Source organism: Hippoglossus stenolepis, chromosome 18 (assembly GCF_022539355.2).
Source record: "Hippoglossus stenolepis isolate QCI-W04-F060 chromosome 18, HSTE1.2, whole genome shotgun sequence".
NCBI classification, from domain to species: domain Eukaryota; kingdom Metazoa; phylum Chordata; class Actinopteri; order Pleuronectiformes; family Pleuronectidae; genus Hippoglossus; species Hippoglossus stenolepis.
Window position 1 is genome coordinate 15,104,825 of NC_061500.1, and position 20,463 is coordinate 15,125,287.

Here is a 20,463-nt window from a genome sequence, read left to right on the forward strand (position 1 = left end):
GAAAAACTCTTCTACTTTAAGTTACAAGGGGATTGAGAGACATGATCCTCTTGATCCACACATTTAATGTTCGACACATTCAATTCTATATATGTTAATGGTTAATGGCAATAGAAACACTGGGGATGAATTGAATTTAATTGCACAAAAGATGTTTTTTGTCATATAAAAAGCATCCACATAAGGTTGAGATTTCATAGCATAACTGCAGCACTTCAAACATCCAAAGGCCTACTTATTATGAGAGGCTTCTGGTTTTCTTTCTAATTATGTCATTATTAGCTCCTCTCGTCCTTCTTCTCTTCATTTTCAGAGCTAGTCTTCAAGGCAATCTGAATAATGGGACAAAAAAAATGTGCCCCACTCACGGCAAATGGCAATTTATGACATAAGAATGGGTTAGTGCTCTGAAATAATGTAGGTGTGAGATTTCTTAGCTTTTAAAAGTCAGTTTTAAAGTTGATTCAATGAAATGTTTGAAGTACTGTCTTGTAAATGGAGAAACTTAAAAATCCAGTTGAGGCAGGTTTTGATTGATTGTTATTACCTTATTTCTGCAGTTATTTGATTCACTCAGTCTTGATTCATTTTTAGGTTCATTTATTAAGTTTATTTATAAAGTTTTTAACGACAATATCAAAATGCCGGAGTTAGCCAAAAGGCAAATTTTCATCTATAATCCCTTTGGTCAGGTGTAAAGGTGGTGGTTTTTTCTTTGTGATTTCACTGGTATTGGCAAAAAAGTCACTCACTAAACCCGAGCCTATCATCCTCTCTGTCTCCAGGACAACAGTCGCCGGGTGGAGAACCTGCTGAGGCTGTGGATCATCGAGGCCAAGGATCTGCCGGCGAAAAAGAAATACTTCTGCGAGCTGTGTCTGGATGAATCCCTCTACGCTCGCACCACCTGCAAGCTCAAGACTGACAATGTGTTTTGGGGCGAGCACTTTGAGTTTAATAACCTACCTGCTGTCAAGTGTATCACGGCCCACCTCTACAAGGACACGGACAAGAAGAAAAAGAAAGACAAAAACAATTACATCGGACTCGTCAACATCCCCGTCGCAGCGGTTACCGGGCGACAGTTTGTGGAGAAATGGTATCCGGTGAGCACGCCCAACCCCCCTAAGGGCAAGACTTCTGGGCCCATGATCCGCATCAAGGCGCGCTATCAGAGTATGAACATCCTTCCCATGGAGATGTACAAGGAGTTTGCAGAGTACACCACCAACAACTACATGCTGCTGTGCTCGGTGCTCGAGCCCGGGATTAGCGTCAAGAACAAGGAGGAGATGGCGTGTGCACTGGTCCACATTCTGCAGAGCACGGGCAAGGCCAAGGTTAGTACAAATAACACGATTTTATTTCCATTCCCCCCCCACACACATTTATTCTCTCCACTGAGAAATAATGGATCCCAGAACCAGAAAATCCGACCATTATCTTGCCATGTGTTACAGACGAGACATAATAGAAGCACACAGAGGTTAACTATTCCTCTGCTTCTTGCTCATCCGATGAACTATTGACCCCCGCAGCCATAATATGCCGCAGACACAGACCAGACAGGAAGGTGATTTTCCTCCTGCTGCACCAGCCTGTATTACATTTTTAACTCGAGCTAATCCTTTACATGTATCCCCTGCAGTGCTTCCCAGCATACCGATTCTGAAGGGAAGCACAATATAACTACCTCAGTCTCGAGCACTACAGGCACGAGGAGATTAGTCTACCACAGTAGGAGCTAAGTCTCCCATGACAGCAGGCTGTTTGGGCTCAGATAATGTACCATGCATCCAAAATAGCTGGTTTTCACTTCACTTTTGGTATCAAAGCGTGTGTCTTTTCAGTGCAGAACAACAATCCTGGGCATTTTATCCCTGTGTAAACATGAGAATAAGAGATATGACAGGAAAAAAACTCTTATTGGAAGCTGATGAGGTGTGAATAATAAATTTAGAGCTGAGCGATTGTTCATTTGGTTTAATCGACCAAACAAACAGTTAAATGTCTATTTAAGGAGATGCATTCTTTTTTTGTTTTTTCCACTTTTGGTGTTAAACTGGGTGACTGGCTTAGGAGGTAGAGCGGTCGTCCACTAACCAGGTCAGCGGTTCGATCACAGTTTTCCCCATTACGCCTGCTGAAGTGTTTTTGGGCAAGTTACTGAATGGGTGAGGGTAATAAAAATACTGTAGCTCCAGGTCTGGTCTGTTCGTCACCTGGTGATTTGGGGATTGATTGAGAAAATGATCTAATAATAGAAATGATCATGAGTTGCAGCCTTAAATAAAGTTTAATACTAATGGTTTCAATTTCAAAGGATTTCCTATGAACACGTTTATTTTTGTCAGGAAATGGGTGTTTGTTCTTGTTACGTCTGAAGTTGTCGTGTTTGAGCTTTTAGTGAATATTGCTTCAGGCTGTTTTCATCGCTGCATCATTCACTTCTTTGTTGTCTCCCCTTTGTCACCTCAGTTTAGTTTTCCTGACAGTATCTCATCAGCATCAGTTTGAAACTTTCTCTGGCTTTATCACAGCTCAGCGGAGCGAGGAATGATTGGCGCTTAGAGACGTGACGTCTACCACAACCACTACGTATACCTCCAGTCTGCCGGTTCAGAGTGACGGGGGTTAGAGGGCCACGACTGTTCCCTCGAAAGATAGTCACATCCTTAATTACTCTCAATTAATCCCCACCTTCTGAGCAAAGCACTAAAACGTATTAACTTATTCCTTCTCTCCAAAATATTTCTTCCCAGTGGGTTCTCTGCTGGCAGTAGGATGTGCTGCTTGTAAAATATTACAGGCTTCAGAGATGATGCCTCAAGATGGCTAATCACGAGAGAGAGACTCAAATAATGTCCTCACCACAACTGTGTTCAAGAAGAAGACAAAATCTGCATGAAAAATTCCTTTTAATAAAAACTTTTTTTTCTTCTGGGGCTGTAAATACAGAGAAAAGCTGCAGCCGCCTTCAGAAGAAGAGGCGAGCAGCCGCCTTTGGACTGATGTAAACAGCGAGAATTAATGAAAGCCACTGTCGGAATGAGAAGTGCGAGCGCAGTTACTGCAGCTTCCTCCTCTGAAAAGACTTTTATCATTCAGGGCACTGGGACATGCTCTGACATATTTAGTACACGCAGACTTGAGTGCACGCTTCTCCTTCAGCCTTGATGGATAAAGCCGTCACGTCATGCCAAACACAACATGCAGTCCCACCAGCAAACCACTTACCCTAAAATAATCCAGAGGCCTAATTAGGATATCCTTTACATAAACATTATTTTGGCCAATTTTGCGTCGTTTGCTCATTTCCAATCCGATGATGGAAGTTCCTCTGTCATGCGTTGCCAAACTCGGGTGTGGTTTTTCTGAACATGGCTGATTTATATTCGGGAAGGCCCTTTGGGTATTTACCCTCCTCCTTGTTCTTGTTGTGTAGTTCAACTATCCCAACTCAAGTCAAATCCACGAGTCAGGGTCTTAATTCTGTCAGTGGCACAGCTGATTTCTGTGGCTCAGACAGAAAAACAGACTCTTCATTGTACTTGAGTTGGAGAAATCACAAAAGTGCAGCGGTGGGATTTAACAAAGTACAAATTACTTTGTCACTGTACTTAACTACGTTTTAGTTTTTTTACTTAAGTAGATACATTTTTCCGGTACTTTTCACTTTTACTAAACTACATATATCAGCAAATATTTGTTATTTACTACACTACATTTTATCAATGTAATGTGTTACAGCTACAATGGATTCAGAAGAGGCCACCGCCAAGACTCAGCCATTAATTAATGAATCATTAATGACAATGCAAGTTTTGTCATCACTATCATCTGCAGCTTTCTTTCAAAATATAAAAGAATGGTCTGTACTAAGGGACGTGCACTTGCATCTGCTTAGTAGCCAATCAGAGCATCCTCCCTCTGAACTGCCCTGTGATTGGTCAAGGCCTTCTCTCACGGAGCAGATGAGGAAGTCTAGTTTTCTCTCAGATCCCTTGATTTACATTAAGGTTATTATGAAATTATCTATCAGTAACACCAAATATAAATATATTAAAATTAGGGTAGGTAAGTTATATACCAATCACAGGGCAGTTCAGAGGGAGGATGTAAACTCAATTTGGTATTTTTTTGTCTTTTTATTTGTACTGTTACTAAAATGTTTGAATGCTTCCTCCACCTCTGCAAAAGAGCACAGTCTCTCACGGTGAACAGGAAGATTCTTTTTTGAGATGTAGAAGTAACTTCTGCTGATGTGCATCGTGCTCAATCAGCTGTGCACAGGTGGGAAACAGCTTCCAACTTCAGCTGGCAACTGTTGAGAGATGCAGATTGGGGCTTATGATGGAAATTAGCATGCAGCACTTCTCGATTTCTGTTTCTCCATGTGTCATTTTATCACCCATCGCCAAATAATTACACCCGGAATATTCTGCTCCGTTGCACACCCACTCCTTCTCTCCTGTTCTCCCCCCACTTTCCGTCTTTGTGTTCCTTCATCTCTCTTTCATGCTTCGTTGCATCTTGAGGCCACAGCTCTCTGGAGAGATGTCATTGCCGATGATGTATTGATGTCTGGATGTGGTGAGCACGACGGGCCCACCTTGCATGGCTGCACAGATGCTGACTTTATGCACACCTATGTGATCACAAGGCATTAGCAGAGAGATAGCGGGTTTATCCGATTTGATGCAGGGGAAAGTTGGCTTGCAGCTGTATTAGGATATATGTGGTCTAAGGGGGGCTTCCACACCTGCTTGTTTGGTTCGAACCTTCTGACTTTTCAGTTTAGTCTGAACCAACTGAACAGGTGTGAAAGTTGCCTCAGACCACCAGAAAAACAAGTGTGTCTCCAGACTAAACAAGCCATGTTTCATGATTGTTTGCAATGTGAAAAACAGATTTTGGGATAGTTTGGACCTTTGGACCAATTGCAGGAAGTTGAGAAAGCATTGAACAATAGAAATAGAAGCGAAAGTGGTTTACAGGATTGCTTGTAGTCTTTGCCTCTGATGATGCTAAGGACGTTCATCTTGTTGGTAGTAATACAGTGGCAACGTTTTCTCCATTCAAACTGAAAGATTAGCCCTAGTGAATACAATGGAACAATTGACAACACACCAACGTCAGACGCACGCCCGTCTACAAACCAATCAATGTCATGTATCGGAGACTATCAAAACTAATCAGATAAAATGCAAACAATGAACCAAGGTTCAGACCATGTTCAGGACAGGTGTGAAAACGCCCATAGAGAGGCCAAAACCTCAAATAAACTATCGACATTTTATGTTTAAAGAAATTGACGCTATAAAATCTAAAAAATCTGAAATCAAAATGAGAAATCCAGTCATAATATTCCAGCTCATTTCCTGTGTTATAAGGTCATGATGCCGCCTCATCCCCCTGTGGGACCTGCTGTTATGTCTCTACATCCAGACAGCGCTGTTCGAAGCTCCACAGTAACAACAACAAGCCCCGCGCTGCATTTGCCTGGAGAAGTTCACCTTTCTTTCATCCCAAAATATCCACTCCTGGCACAAATCCTCTGCGTTATTGATCTAGTCTTCTCGACGCCTCAGCCCCTGGCGAGATAGGGTTCTAATTTTGTTGCTGCTCCTCTCAGCAGAGCGGACTGTTGGAAGTGACGATACGGAGGATTTATCCTGGCAATAACTGGCCAGAGGAGGGTGGCGCTCTGGTTATTATGCCGTTGTGTTTTTTTATGTTACTGCTCCTCGAGGTAAACTAACAGCTTTGTTTAAGAGGCCGAAAAATGTGAGTTCATCCTCTCTGCATCCGCTGTGAGAAAATTGTTGCCAGCCCGCAGCACAGCTTCAGTTATGTTAAACGCAAGTGTCTTTTTAATGCATTCAGCGCTGCCATCAGTGGGCAGTGATGCTCATCCCCACAGCTGTTGCACATAGGCACACTTTGTTGTATGTATGTAATACAGTGTGACAGATGATTTACTAACATGACAGGAAGCACTCTGGTAGCTCTGTATGCCTCTGGGCAGTTTTTTAGCCTGGCTTTAATGAATCAGTCGTCCCCAGGGAGGGCCAGAGTGTTCATAAAATGCTAGTCACTTGTCAATACCCTCCACATTTACAGGGAAAATGTCAGAATCATAGCCTGTAAGTGTTGTAACGTACAGTGATCGCATCTCCCGTCTATGCTGTCATTGCTTTTTGTCCTCATGTCCTTCTTGTTGGTGATGGTATTGGACTCTCACGCTGCACTGTCCTGGTGCGCCCAGAGGGTCCAGCAGCAGAGGAGAATGAGCTGGAGGCAAGGACATCTGTTACCTGCGGTTGGCCTGGGCCGTGCGTCACCCACAAAACAGCTGAATAGAAGAGAGGCTCTCTCCTCTGATTGGCTGACTGAGCTGTTCTTGCTAGAGCTCCATAGGGAACACTGAGAGAGATGTAAAACGACATTGAAATGGTTTCTGGTAGTTGAAACTACAAATATGTCTTCTTTTGGATATCAAACCCTCAAATTAAACACAGGAGAGGTGTTTGATGTTGACCTTTAATAGCTATGATATGGCTACATGTAAAAACCCTGTCTGCACATATTATGTGTACAGAGAATCTTCTGAATCAAATCCTATAACCTGTTCAGCCTATGTTACATGTTGTTTTTGCTCTTGTTACTTATTTTTGTTATACATGTGGCTGGCTCAATGTACCTCTCTTTTGTCCAACTCTGTTATTAAGCCTGAGATATTCTTGATGACGACTATCACATAGAACAGGATGACTTTGTCAAACTGCAGTTGTGCAGGAGCCAGGAGGACACCGTTCTGTTCTTTGCAGAGTAGAAAATGTAACACGGATTTGCACTTGCGGACAATATTCTGTGCACCTGCCTATATTGAACTAAAATGGATGATACAGGAGATAGATGTGTGTTCGTGCGTGTGTGTGTATGAGTGAGATGTGTTTTTCAGTGAGGGAGCCAGGGTCATATAGAGTACAGTAGACTCGTCATGTGGCCATAGATCTATATGAGCTCTTAGCAACACAGGAAATGAAAGCAAAGCATTTCAGTGCACTTTCTCTCCTCACACTGTGTCCTGTACAGTTTGGGCTACTGTGGCATATCCTCGACCTGATAAATAATTCCAGCAGGATCTCTATTGACCATCTCCTGACAGCGTGCAGTGATGGAGGAGGGGTGAAAACGGCCTAACAGAGAAAGGTGAAGGCACCGACACAGAGGATAAGAATAAAGATAGGAAATTAAAAATTAAAACTTGCTTTTGCAATTGTTTGTCTCTTTTTGATAGAAACTAAAATCTGCCATTCTGATTAGCCACTTAAGCTGCCTGGCTCAATGGATGGCAGTGTCGGTCAGTTTAGGTATCTCACTATGAGCAATTTAAGTGAGATCATATCATTTGCCTGGAAAAGTCAAGAAAAAAGCAAGTAAATTAACTACAATGAAACAAGAGGAAGTATCGGAACCAACAAGACATGTTTTTAGATCAGGTTCATAGGAGCTTAATTGTCATGTAAAAGTGGGAGAAATTTCCTTTCAGTGATCAAATATACACCGCAGCCTCATTGGCTGTTAACATCAACACTCACTAAATACAAGACATAGAGAAATACACACAGACAAACATGGGGAACATACACAGCAAGTCGGCAAACATGATGTTCGGAAGCTGATGACACTCTCTGCAATACCCCCCCTCCAGTCAAACCTATCTTCATAATGATCATGTGCTCTAACAGCCAAATCAGGAGCGCGGCAGCCCTTCCTGTTTTTCTGTTGCATGAAAAGCGCCCGCGCCTTCGGGGAGGAGCCGCTTCCATTTCCACTCGGCCTCCGGTCCTCTCCATCAACCCAGTGTGACCCTCACAGGAAGAGCTGCAGGCTATGGCGCTGTAACACTAGCCACCAGTCTCTGGGGAAGGAATCCCTGGGATGCAGAGAGAGGTAGCGATGGAAAGAGGAGGAGGAGAGTGAAGGATGGAGTGGCTGGAGTGATTCCTGTTTTCTCCACTCCCTGAATATCAGCCCTTGCCCGAGGCTGGAATACCAGGCTCATTGATCAGTCGAATAGTTAATATTAAACAGGTTTCAACTTCCCTTTTTTTCCACTCACATACACTCTGAGATCACTTTCCCATTCTGGGTAAGTGAGCTCTGCCTTTTGGACCACACTGTATCTGTGACAGTTCTCCAATTATTGAGCCCAAACACTGTAATTTTAAACAATCTTTGATTTCCCCTATTATATCAATTATGTATTAGTTCTACAGTGTATGACTTATTCTATATTGTTCCATACATTCACTATAAAGGAAAAATCTATAAACTAAATTGTTGATCTCGTCAAGTGTCGGGCCGGGTTTGGACAAAACTTTTGAAATCATATTTGTGTTCAGGTCGGTTTCGGACAGAAAATTGCAGTGAGAGCCAAACTCCACTATGAACAAAGTACAAGGATTTGTCGACATATTTTCTCACAATGAAATACTGTGTGAGCACTGGCCTGAATACGTTTCAGTGTTTTGTTTTCGATCATTTAACCATTATAACAGCTTCATCCTTTTATAATATTTGATGCAACGTGAAGTGCATTGATTTCCATGCAGGTTATACATTGCAGAACTATGAAGCAGGGTAAGATTGATCTCATCAGAAGTAGCTGGAGCAGGCTGCATGATGTCGACTTCTTTGAAAAGACTGAATTTAGAAGAAAATAGTCTCCAGAATTTTCCTTTTAAGGCATTTCATTGCTCTCGCTCTTGTATTTGTCTTCCCTTATATTACCATAGAAACACAACACAAGCACAGAAAAACATTTGAGTGGGTACAAAGCATTAAACTTGGCCCTTTCCATCGATTTTCTTAAACACTCTTTTCTTTCTCAAACTTTTTCAAGGCACAGCAATTGGAAAGGACAAGTCATTTCAGACATCACTGCGTCCTGCTCTTTGTCAGACAGTGTGATCCCTCATTCTAATATTGGAGATGATGTTGTTACCCAAGACTTCAAGCAGAGACCACGTTTTTACATTTCATCTACTAAACTTGTAGCTACACAATGTGCAGTGGAATAAGGCCGAAGAGAGACGTGAGCACTGCACACACACACACAGGGCTGTGCCTATGTGTTGATTATATTGTTGGACTAGACTTTATGAGTTTTTACTGGCAAGCAACCCCCATCTACAGGGAACTTAATCTTTTTCAGCAGGGCCGCTCCCTGCTATTTATTAGATCTGATCAGCCATGATGCACCGTCTTACCCTCCGCCCCAACCCTATCTTCATATCACCCTCTCTCTGCGCTCTGTGTGTTATGGGGGGGGGCGTTGAGTTTTTTTGAAGCATGGTTCGGCTGATGAGATGTGGCAGCGATACAGAGAGCGTTCTACTTCTCCTTATTAGCGCTGTGGCAGAGGGAGGGGGCGACTGCTGGATCAAGGGAGTCGGAGGAAAAAGGCTGAGGGATGATGGGAAGGAAAAGCAGCGAGCTCCAGTCTCTCTTTAAGACGTGATTGTTCAGACTTCTATGACCCTGGTTCTCCTCCATGAGTCAGCTTATTACAACAAATCTCACACGTACTTAGCATCACTGCCTGATCATTTTCTAAAGCATGCTATACTTTTTACATTTATATCTTTCATTTCTACATATTTAAACATGATGTCGAGAACGTGATTTGAACAATGTGATTCATGACAGGAATAATAAAACTTGCGTTAGTCGTGGTTGTCAGATGATAACGAAGATTCGTCTTTCAAGGTTTTAGCCACATCAGCAACATGGCTGTAGGGATAGCATGTCATGGTCCCCAAGGGATGAATTTAGCTGATTTTGGTGATCCTGTTACTTTTTCTCTAGCGTCAACCATTTATTCAAAATTTCCATTTGTCCCATACTTGATGGTTTATGAGCAAATACGTGCAATACTTACATGGCATTCAGTAGACCTTCGCCAAGGCCCAGAAGTCCCCTTCCCCAATCAAGCTGCACCAAATTGCACACACTCATAGATATCCGTTCCCTAAATATGTCCGATTTTTGGCATCAAGATCCATGAATTATCCCCTGGGAAATTGGTGAAAATGTCAAAAAACATCCCAACTGGCAATCTTCAAGAAAGCGATAAAAAAAGATTCCTGGAAAAAATGTAATGACTTCTTTCTTGGCCCACGTCCCATCCTTAAACCAAGTTTCATGGAAATCTGTAGTTTTTTGCGTAATCCTGCTGACAAACAAACAGGGGTGAAAACATCCTCCTTGGTGGAGGTAAATATTGACATTCCCGTTTAGCTAGGCTACACATTGTGTTTACTTATACCTGGTCTGGTTTAGTCGATTTAAATTGATTTATTGATTACAATAAGATTTATTTAAAAAATGCAGTATATGGGAATTTGTCAGGGATAGAACTGGACTAGTCATGATTTTGAAAAAGACAATAATGTTGGCACTCTAACACTAGCGCTAAACTGAGCTGTGTATTTACTACCTGCTAAACGTCAGCTTGTTGATGTTATTGTGAGTATGTCAACATGCTGACATTAGTATTTATCTCAAAGTGCTGATGTGACTGTAAATAATAATAATACATTTATACAGCACTTTTAACAATGCTTAAGGACACTTAACAAATAAGAAAATAGAGAGAGCAAACAACAGTTTCACAATGGTCCCTCTTGTAGCTGCATGAACATGCTGTAAACACAACTTTGATAAAAACAGAAAATCATTAAGGAGATGGTCGGTTGGCGGCATTTCTATTTTAGTAGCAGCTGAAATGAGAACCGACTGCCACCTGGGAGGTAAGAAATCAATCTGTAGAACATATGGTATCCAGTGAAAAATAGTCAATAATCAGAGATGAAATATGCAAATCCACCATTATGGTCGCTTTAATTTCTTTATATCCATGTGTTGTAATTAACTGCCAAGTTTATTCATAGAAATCCATGTCTGTAAGTTCTTAGGTTCCACAAATAACTACTCAAGCGTTGCCCCATCATTATAAGAGATTATTTTAAGAGGGCGCTGGGTCAAATTTTTTGTTTAGCCTCTACCAGCAGAAATCCTTCAGTTATTATTCTGCCTCTAGTTTGATGTCTCTCTCTCAGTTTCCCTTCTCCCTCTCTGCCTCCCTCTTCCTCTCATTTCATCCAACCGTCCTCTCTAATCAGGCCTGGATTTGCCTCGCTTCAGCGGCCACATAAGGAGAGCGTAGAGGAGAGGAGAGAGAGAGAGAGAGGGAGGGAGAGGGGTCGAGGTTAGAGGGACAATTAGGATTAGGATGACATGTTCTTCCAAAAGGAAAAAGAAACACATGAACCCTGATTTAATGACGGGAGTCCATAAATAACCATATACTCTTCCTTGTCCAGTTTGTTCTATTCAAAATATCATAAAGATGTCAAATGTAATTGTAATTATGATGATTTCAGAATTGATGTGACAACTTTGTATTAAATGAACAAACCAATAACCTAAACTCTATTGTTGCTGATATGAATAGGAATGTAAACAATTTACAGCTATGAGGATTTACTGTCTATTAGAGGCTTCTCCTCTCTGGACTCTCACTGGGTCGCTCCAGGACATCGCTGTTTTGAGTCCGTCCCGGGGAAGCGCTCTCTTTATTCCTGGGTTCATTGTCTTGCAGCAGGTTTTTCCTGCAGGATTTCCTGTTTATCCCTGCATTCATTTTGGACTCCCTGTGGCATGATGCTGCCACCACCAGCCATGCGTCTTACTGGGGATTCTGTGTTGGGATAATGTCCAGTCCTAAGCCCCTTTTCCACTGGTCAAAAAACCCACTAACATCTGGCTGGTGTCTGCTATGGGAATGGACACAATCTACTTTAACAGTAGACGCTGACACTGCACCTTTTCTGCACCTTATGAAGATGCGCATTGTATTTCCAGGATCTTGTTGACTTATTGTTTTTAATATCTTTGGAATAATGTGCAACAGATTTTTTTTGTCATGGTCCTGCATGCAATGCAAGACTGGCGAGGTGAGAGAGCTTCTTAGTTTCTTGCGCGTGTTCGTGACATAAAACATGACTCACCAAAGAAATACAAACTATATTTACACTTTTAAACAGGCTTAGCCACATTTAAAAAACCTGCGTATATATCTGCTAATTTTGGTGTAAAAGAGGAATAACATGCTGTGAGTGCAACTCAGTTTTGGTCTCATCAGAGTTAACTTCTCCATTTGCCTTCCTGCAAACAGTAGCAGAGCACCCAGCTCACTGCTGTGTGCACAGTCTGTTCAATCTGAGCCGCTGAAGCTTGTAACTCAACTTCAGAGTTGTCGTTGGTCTCTTGGCGGCTTCCCTCCCTGGTCTCCTTCTTGCACAGTCTCTCAGTTTTCTTTATGGTCTGTTCCATAATAATCATTGATTTAACTGTACTCCCAGGAATTTCTTAGTGGTAGAGAAATGTTCTTGTCTACATCCCCCGACGTGTTTTTCATTTACTTTTTCGCTGAGTTGTTCCATTTTCCTCATTTGTAGGTTTTTGCCCAGAGCACATTGACCGTCCAGATACAGGTGTATTTATACTACAGTTTTATTTATATTACAGTGTATATATACTGTAGTCAACTCTACAGAGATGGAGCTATATAATATAGTTTTTATAGGGTGGCTTTGACCCACAAGGTAACTCATGGTGTATGATAGAAAAAGAGCTCCCCATAGAACTGCTGTATGAATGTGTGTGTGAATGGATGAATGTGGCCTGTATAGTACAGCACTTTGATTGGACGATAAGACTAGAAAAGATCTATTTAAATACAGTCCCATTACCATTTGGCATCTCCATTGGACCATTGATATGACTTCTAGAACCAGATGGCACCAGTGATGATGTAGAGGTCTGAACACATATCAAATCATTTATAACACATTGTATATAGTAAAGGTTGTTTTTATGTTGATCAGGGCAAGAAAAGTAGAAATTTCATACCCTCTGTGTTACATTAGAACATGAAAGCCTCTAAATTCTGAGAGGAATGGTGATACTCATCTCATTATCTTTCAGTATGAAAATAACCTATATACAGAAATGCGCCCCAAAACTCCAGAAAGGCTACTTTCGATGCACATCAGTGGGTGATTGGCTCCCCGTGGTGTATCTTTGATTAGCTGGATAACTGGCTGAAATGCAGCAGCGACTGAAACCATGTGAGAGGCTCTGTTGCTCGCTTTTCGCCTCCTGCTCTGTTCTTTAAAGACCACCACTCTGTCTCTGTTTCCCCCCTTCCTTGTCTCTTTCTCTCCATACATCTGTCATTTTCCCTCTCTCCCATCGCTGCCATGCTGGTTCTCCTGGTTTAACAAGCTGCCAGGGGACCCGCATGAGAGTTCAACCACAAATTTGTTGAAGGGATCCAAACGCGGGATGATTCATCCCCAGGTGGCTCCATTTCCATCTCTGCCGGTCGGACTTTGAATTTTGGAAGCTTCAATGCTCATCTCCACCTGTTACTTTTCTTTCCCGGATTAGTAATATATCGTTTTCATGGAAATGATTTTGTTCAAAAGATTTAATCAATAATTCACACATCAGTAAAAAAGCATTAGAAATTGGCAATGTGTAGCCAAAAGGTGATAATAACTTAGAAGAAACTTGGGATGTGGAGCTTCCAGGCTATAAAACATAGCAGTGACCGCCCACTTTTAGAATGGCTCTGATTCAGGAAGTAAATTTCATGAAGGATTATGGGTAGTGTAGTTATTTTCCTTGACTTCGCGAATAAATCAAATTTTTCGTAAAACACAGTTGATATCATACAAACTTGTGGCTTCTACAGGACCATGTAACATGGTTTTACATTATCGTAGCTTGTGGCAAGTCTACTTTGGATGATTAATATATTATTGTTGATATCAAAATCTCTATCCAGAAAATGTATGGGATTTTTACTTTCAGAAACAACGCCGTTGAGGTCTATAATTAGCTATTATTCTCCTTTTGTGTGAGTGGGCATTTTTATGTTTCCATGCTCTCATTGTACAAATGTCAAAAATTAGTCTTTGAGCAGTTGAATCGAAGTGAAGAAAATGTTTGCTGCAATCATTTGAAAAATCTGAGTCCTGTCACAGTTTTTCATTTGTTGGGTCATAAACACAAAGTTGTTTCTCTCCGTCTCTCTATGGGAGATGTCAAACTCAAAGGATGAAATGAATGGAGCTATTTAGTTTCCTGCCTTTTTATCGTAATGACAGAAATTATTCTCTCTGCGTCTTAATTTGGTCATAAAAAAAAACATGTTTTGAAAACCTGTCACACTGTTGAGGTGTCGTGTATGGAGAGACGCACGCATCTTCCTAGTGTCCCTGCACAGTACAGGTGCCGCCGGTAACGTTGAGAAGTGATACTTGAAATCATGATCATCTACATTTATGCTGCATAAGATACTATAAGAGTATGATGTTCACAATAGTTGCTAATAGAACATTCCCTTCATATTCCTGTGACAGTGTCATGTCACTAACTATCTTGGGATATTGTGTGAACACCCGGGACCTCAGAAGTAGCATCCAGGGGCATTTTTCTTGTTCTTCCCATTATTTTAATTGTGTGTGAATGCAGCATAACAGCTAACAGACTTTCAGACCATGGTACTGATGTAAAATATCACAGACTAAAAAAAAGAGGGAGAGGATGAAGACGAATCAGATAAACCCTCATTTACTTATTCCTTAGTTTTTACCTCCCAAGAACACATTTAAATTTCATGGTCATTCATTAAATTCCTGCTTTATATCTTCATAAAACTCAAGTGTGGTTAATCACATGGGATTATAGGACTGGAAGTTGACCCTGTGCTTGTCTTGTCTTTTCATTTTCTGCAGGACTTCCTCACAGACTTAATGATGTCGGAGGTGGACCGCTGCGGGGAGAACGAGCACCTCATCTTCAGAGAGAACACGCTCGCCACAAAGGCCATCGAGGAATACCTCAAACTGGTGGGACAGAAGTACCTGCAGGACGCGCTGGGTGAGTGGAGCATTGATGTGGAAAAGGAGTGAAAGCCGTCATCTTAGAGTCCTATTCAGAAGAAATTCTGTTATCAAGTCATGCTTGTTGTCTATTTCGATTATTTAGTTAATCCATGTCTGTCCATATTAGTATTTATTGTTGCTACTGTGGCCTTCAGATTTATCCAGATTCGTCCCTGGAATAATTTCCATATTGAAGGGGGTCCTTGGCTGAGAAAAATTTGAGAACCCCTGCTGTATACAATATTAGGCTGTTTTATGATTGTGCAATTTGTCCAAATTCTTTCATAATATACAACATACGATATGTGCGGCTGTCTTTCTTGGATTTTGGATTTATCCAACTGTGACGGGCTGAGGCTCAGATTTGTAGAAAATCATTACGAGCTGACTGTTTGACCTCGCACTCCCACTTGTACAGAGTTACTCCAAGGTTGGATCCAGTGTGTTTGTGTGTCTGCAGTCGTAACAATAAGCATCAGTATGCACCGTATGCTGTTTTCCCCCAGCCTGACTCGGAAATGTACACAGCGGTGGTTTAATCTCCGAACGGCACACATCCTTCCTGGCACTCACCACCTGTATACGCTGCTAATATTAATGCTCTGTGTGTGTTTTATATTGTTCTGTGTGTATGTGTGTGTGTGTGTGTGGCACAATCGTTTCAACTAGAAATGCTGCCTTTACTGACAGAAATACTGACGGCTGGTGAATTATGCATCGCTGGAGTTTCTGTTGTTTGACTTTTGGCTAAACTATTGGAATCATTGAAACTGCGACTGGGGCAACACAAGGACGGCCAAGCTTTATCTTTAGAGCACTAGGGACAAAAGAAGCTGCTGTTCCCCCATTTCAATGATATTGATTAGAGTGGAATAATGAAATATAGCAGGTTTTTCACTCACTGAGATTGTAGCAGTAAAGCTCTGTCTGTTATCTGAAAGGAGGAAATAATAATGATGTAGTTATTTTGTTCCTCTGTTTTTGTGAGTGTTAGTCGAACAAGAAGCTTCTGGATCTTTTCAGCTTTTTGTGTTTGTTGTCAAAGGTCAAACTAGAGAGTGATCTGCTCTGAAAAATAACTTCATAACTATCCGTTTCTATTTTGGCCTGACTACAGAGTGTGGATGACATTGACAACCTCTCTCCCAGCTTAGATTCACACAACTTCAAATCACAAACAGGAAAAATAACCATCTTAGTTCTGTTTTTGTCTCAAAGATACTTTAAGGAAATTGATCTACAAAAGCCCAGATGTTCCTTCATTTCTTACCTCCCCTTCTCTTTCTTTCTTTGTTTTCAGGCGAGTTCATCAAGGCTCTGTACGAGTCAGATGAGAACTGTGAGGTGGATCCATCCAAGTGCTCGTCAGGTGACCTCCCAGAACACCAGAGTAACCTGAAGATGTGCTGTGAGCTGGCCTTCTGCAAAATCATCAACTCATACTGGTGAGACACATGGAATTCAACCTGACATAAACAATTACTGTAGTAGTGTCTGATGGTCGTGTAGCTAATAATAACTGATAATAATAATGCCGTTCCTATTTTATTGCATTCAACACAACACACAAAAGTATTAGTTAGTACTGTTAGAAAATAAACAGGCATACAATGTAAATGCAGTCACAGCAGTGCTACATTCTTGTTGTTTGCATCACTGACAAATGCAGAAATAAAACGAAAAGTAATGTAACATCCCATCAGACGCTCAAATCAAAAGCAAACAATAAATTGAAAATAGCTTATTCTGAATTTGACATATTGCTTTACTAAATGTTTTTTTTTTACAATCACTCCAAAGCATTTCTCAGGAGCTATGTGATGCTTCTGTGCTACTTCTCTCTAGAATCTGCTTCATTTAGAGGAATTTAAAGACCTCAGTAATAGATATTTAGTTATGATTCTTAAAACATTTATTGAATAGGTTTTATTCTAAGTTTCACATTAGGAGTAAAAGTGAAGACTCCTTCACTCGCACAAAGAGCTTCAAAGTGATATTATTATCTGTTCCATAATTATGGTTTTAGGAAATATGCCAAATTCTGCTCTCAAAAACTGCTAACTTTGGTCCATGTGTGTTTCCTTAAAGAAGCTTTTTTTGTGAAAAAACAATGATTGAGTTTCTTATTTTGAAAAAAAACTTTAAATGTATTGATAAGGATTAGACAAAAGCCTTAAATATTTGCTGTAGCCTGCCTGAGGAGGTAGTCTTCATATGTTAATATAAAATACTGTCTGTCGACTTTCATATAATTATTTTTTACTTATTTGATTAATTCAATCAGCCACACATCCATAAATGTTCTGCTACTTAACCTAGATCCAGGTTGTGTTTAATGATTAATGATGTTATTAGGAATTGCTACTTTACACTTCTGGGGATTACTGACAGAAATGGGTTGCCGCTGGAAATAATTCTAAATATCATCTTTACCGGTGCTTGTTTATGTTTTTCATATGACCATGAACTTGTTATTAAAAACACACAATGAATCAAAAATAAGTTTTAATCATCTCAAAATTAACTTCTGTCTTTTATTCTCCACAGTGTCTTTCCCCGAGAATTGAAAGAGGTCTTTGCGTCGTGGCGACAGGAATGCAGCAACCGGGGTCGACCGGACATCAGCGAGCGTCTGATCAGTGCGTCTTTGTTCCTGCGGTTTCTGTGTCCGGCCATCATGTCCCCGTCACTTTTCAATCTGATGCAGGAGTATCCCGATGACCGCACGGCGCGCACCCTCACGCTCATCGCCAAAGTCACCCAAAACCTGGCCAACTTCACCAAGTGAGTTTAGACACACGCTTAGCTTTCTGGTCAAGAGTTACGGGATTTTATGATATGATACTTCTACAATACTCATTGTTTGTGTTCCCTCTCCCTGTGACATCAGATTTGGTAACAAGGAAGAGTACATGTCCTTCATGAACCAATTCCTGGAGCACGAGTGGACCAACATGCAGCGCTTCTTGCTCGAAATCTCAAATCCTGAGACGATCTCCAACACGGCGGGCTTCGAGGGCTACATCGACCTCGGCAGGGAGCTGTCCACACTGCACTCCCTCCTGTCTGAGGTGGTGTCTCAGATGGACCAGGTACTGGAGATGACACACTGTATAATGTAGATGCTCATAAGATTTCATAAAGGATCCAACAAGTAACAAAAGATCCAAAGCTCTTCTCTTCATAATCAGGTTGAACTGCACGAACAGGATTTGAATCATGCTTAACTACATTAGGATGTTTATCTTACATGAAATCAATAATTTATTGCTGCGTTACATAAACAGTGAGAGCACTGTGAAGCCTCGGAAACTGGGCGAAGCATATTAATGGTTTACCAGGACATTGACATTAGCTTCAGTAGCAGATAGGAAGCTTGTGATTATTAGATAAAGAGCAGATTCTTGTTTAGGTTTTTTTCCTCATACTTTCCTCATACTTATCCTAAACCTTATCTTTCAATAATTCAGAAATCACAGCGAGTCTGCTTGATACTCCAGTCAATCACACAAGCCGGCCTACTTTATTATTTAGTGTGTTTTCTGAATAAGAGAGTTGATTGCACGGTGTAGGGGAAATAACTTGGTCTAAAAAATATGCAAATGTGAAATTCAATCAAAATAACACTTGTATCAAATCCAATCAATGCCCCGACTGAAGTGGTCCAGAGTTTATATTTAATTTGGCTGACTGTCAATTGTCAACTCTCTTCAGAGTGCGGCCTCGAAGCTGGGTCCTCTGCCCAGGATCCTGCGGGAGGTGAACACAGCTCTGTCCAACCCGTCAAGTGTCCAGATGACACCCGGGCTGTCCTCGGAGCAAATGGGATCGCCGCCCGCCGAGGCGAGCTGTAGCATCTCCACTGGTCTGCAGAAGATGGTCATAGACAATGAACTTTCAGGGTAAGAAATATTCAAGATCTCAGCTAATACACACAAAGAAATCGCCCGTGTTTGTTTATTTGTTGGTTTGTTAGGCAGCAAAAACTCAAACCTTAGTGGAAGGATGTGTTATGGGTCAGGGAAGAACCCATTAAATCTTGGTGCAGATCAGGGGAAATGTTAAATCAGCAGCTGATGTCCAGTGTATTGGTGCTGCTGCTTTTGACATTGGTGTCAATTATTGTAGTTCAAAGTATACATATAAGTATAAGTAAATATAAATTGAACCTAAATTAAAACTCAGCAGGTCATTTTTGATGATGTAAAATATCAGTCCTGAAAAAACTAAAAGACCTTAAAATGTCCCTTTATCACTAAAGACAATAAAGCAGGTATAAGGATTTATAGATATTTTTCCATTACTCTCCAAATGATATAAACTTTGAAGTCTTGGAACAGCTGACCTGTTCATGTAGCATCTGTTACAGATAAATCCCAGGGCCACTTTCTGCTCTCAGCTTTTGCTCCCACTGCTTTCGTCAGCAGGCGGCTCTGGGCATATTTGATTGCTGGCGATGTAGCGATTAGCTAATTGCAGAAAAGATTAAGACCCTCCCTCGTTGTAGAGTCAACCCTGATACTCTACACCCATTGTTCTTCAAATCAGCTAGTGTGTTTTCCTGCGCCACCAACCAGTTCTGCTGAGGGTTCATGTTTGTCAGGCGAGTGTCACCCCTTCTTGTTTGCCAGATGAAACCTCGTTTACTCCACGGATGAATACACACATTCGGGATGGCACCTTTATCTCACTTATCTCCTGTCCTCTTACTCCCTGGCAGAACAGTAACAAGGTGAAACTTAGAAAAGATTAACATAGAGGCACAGGGACCCAAAGGAGGAGAGAGATATGAATAATAAGTCAGAGAAAGTCTCAGGTAGATGAGTATGCGCTGCATGTAAGAGGAAGATGAGACAACGGGAGAAACAGGAAGGGAGTCAGACAGCTGGGATCATTATGCTCATCAGGGGGCTGGGATCAATTGAACTAATTAGGTAATGTCCCCATGTGACCATGTGTCAGAGCCGACCTGCTTTACTTTATCACAGCCACTGTTTGCTCACATATTGACCTGTGTGTGCTTGTGTGTGGGTGTGTGTTTCCTCATCAGCAAGCTGTAGGTCTGAAACAGCATTGGAATGAGCTCACCATTCTGACTTAATCGCTTCTCATCCACTAACCAGTGACATGCAAAGTAGGAGAAAGAAAAAGGGAGAAATTGAGCAGAATGGAAGAGTAGAAAGAAGTTAAACGAGAGAAGGGTAATGGAACGGAGGGATGAGATGAGCGAGATGTGACGAATAAATTATCTGACAAAATCACACATTTGGGAAGATGACCACGGATTCTTTCCTTTAACGGTTAAGTGTGTCGCATTTAGTGGCATCTAGTGGTGAAGTTGCATATTGTAACCAACTGAATGCCCCGTACTTTCCCCCATTCCCTTTCCAAGCATGTAGGAGAACTACGCTGCCATATGATAATAAGAACGATGAGC

The 20,463-nt window shown here is 41.3% G+C and overlaps 1 protein-coding gene across 11 annotated transcripts in view; it reads left to right on the top strand.

Moving 5' to 3' along the window:
• dab2ipb (DAB2 interacting protein b) overlaps positions 1–20,463 on the top strand; it is a 143,601-nt gene that overhangs the window by 107,659 nt on the left and 15,479 nt on the right. For all 11 annotated transcript variants that reach the window (XM_035184054.2, XM_035184043.2, XM_035184047.2 and 8 more), the window contains 6 exons: positions 786–1,340; positions 14,877–15,021; positions 16,327–16,471; positions 17,574–17,810; positions 17,917–18,118; positions 18,741–18,928. In XM_035184054.2, coding sequence (XP_035039945.1) covers positions 786–1,340; positions 14,877–15,021; positions 16,327–16,471; positions 17,574–17,810; positions 17,917–18,118; positions 18,741–18,928 — 1,472 coding nt within the window. The remainder of the gene's footprint in view (positions 1–785; positions 1,341–14,876; positions 15,022–16,326; positions 16,472–17,573; positions 17,811–17,916; positions 18,119–18,740; positions 18,929–20,463) is intronic.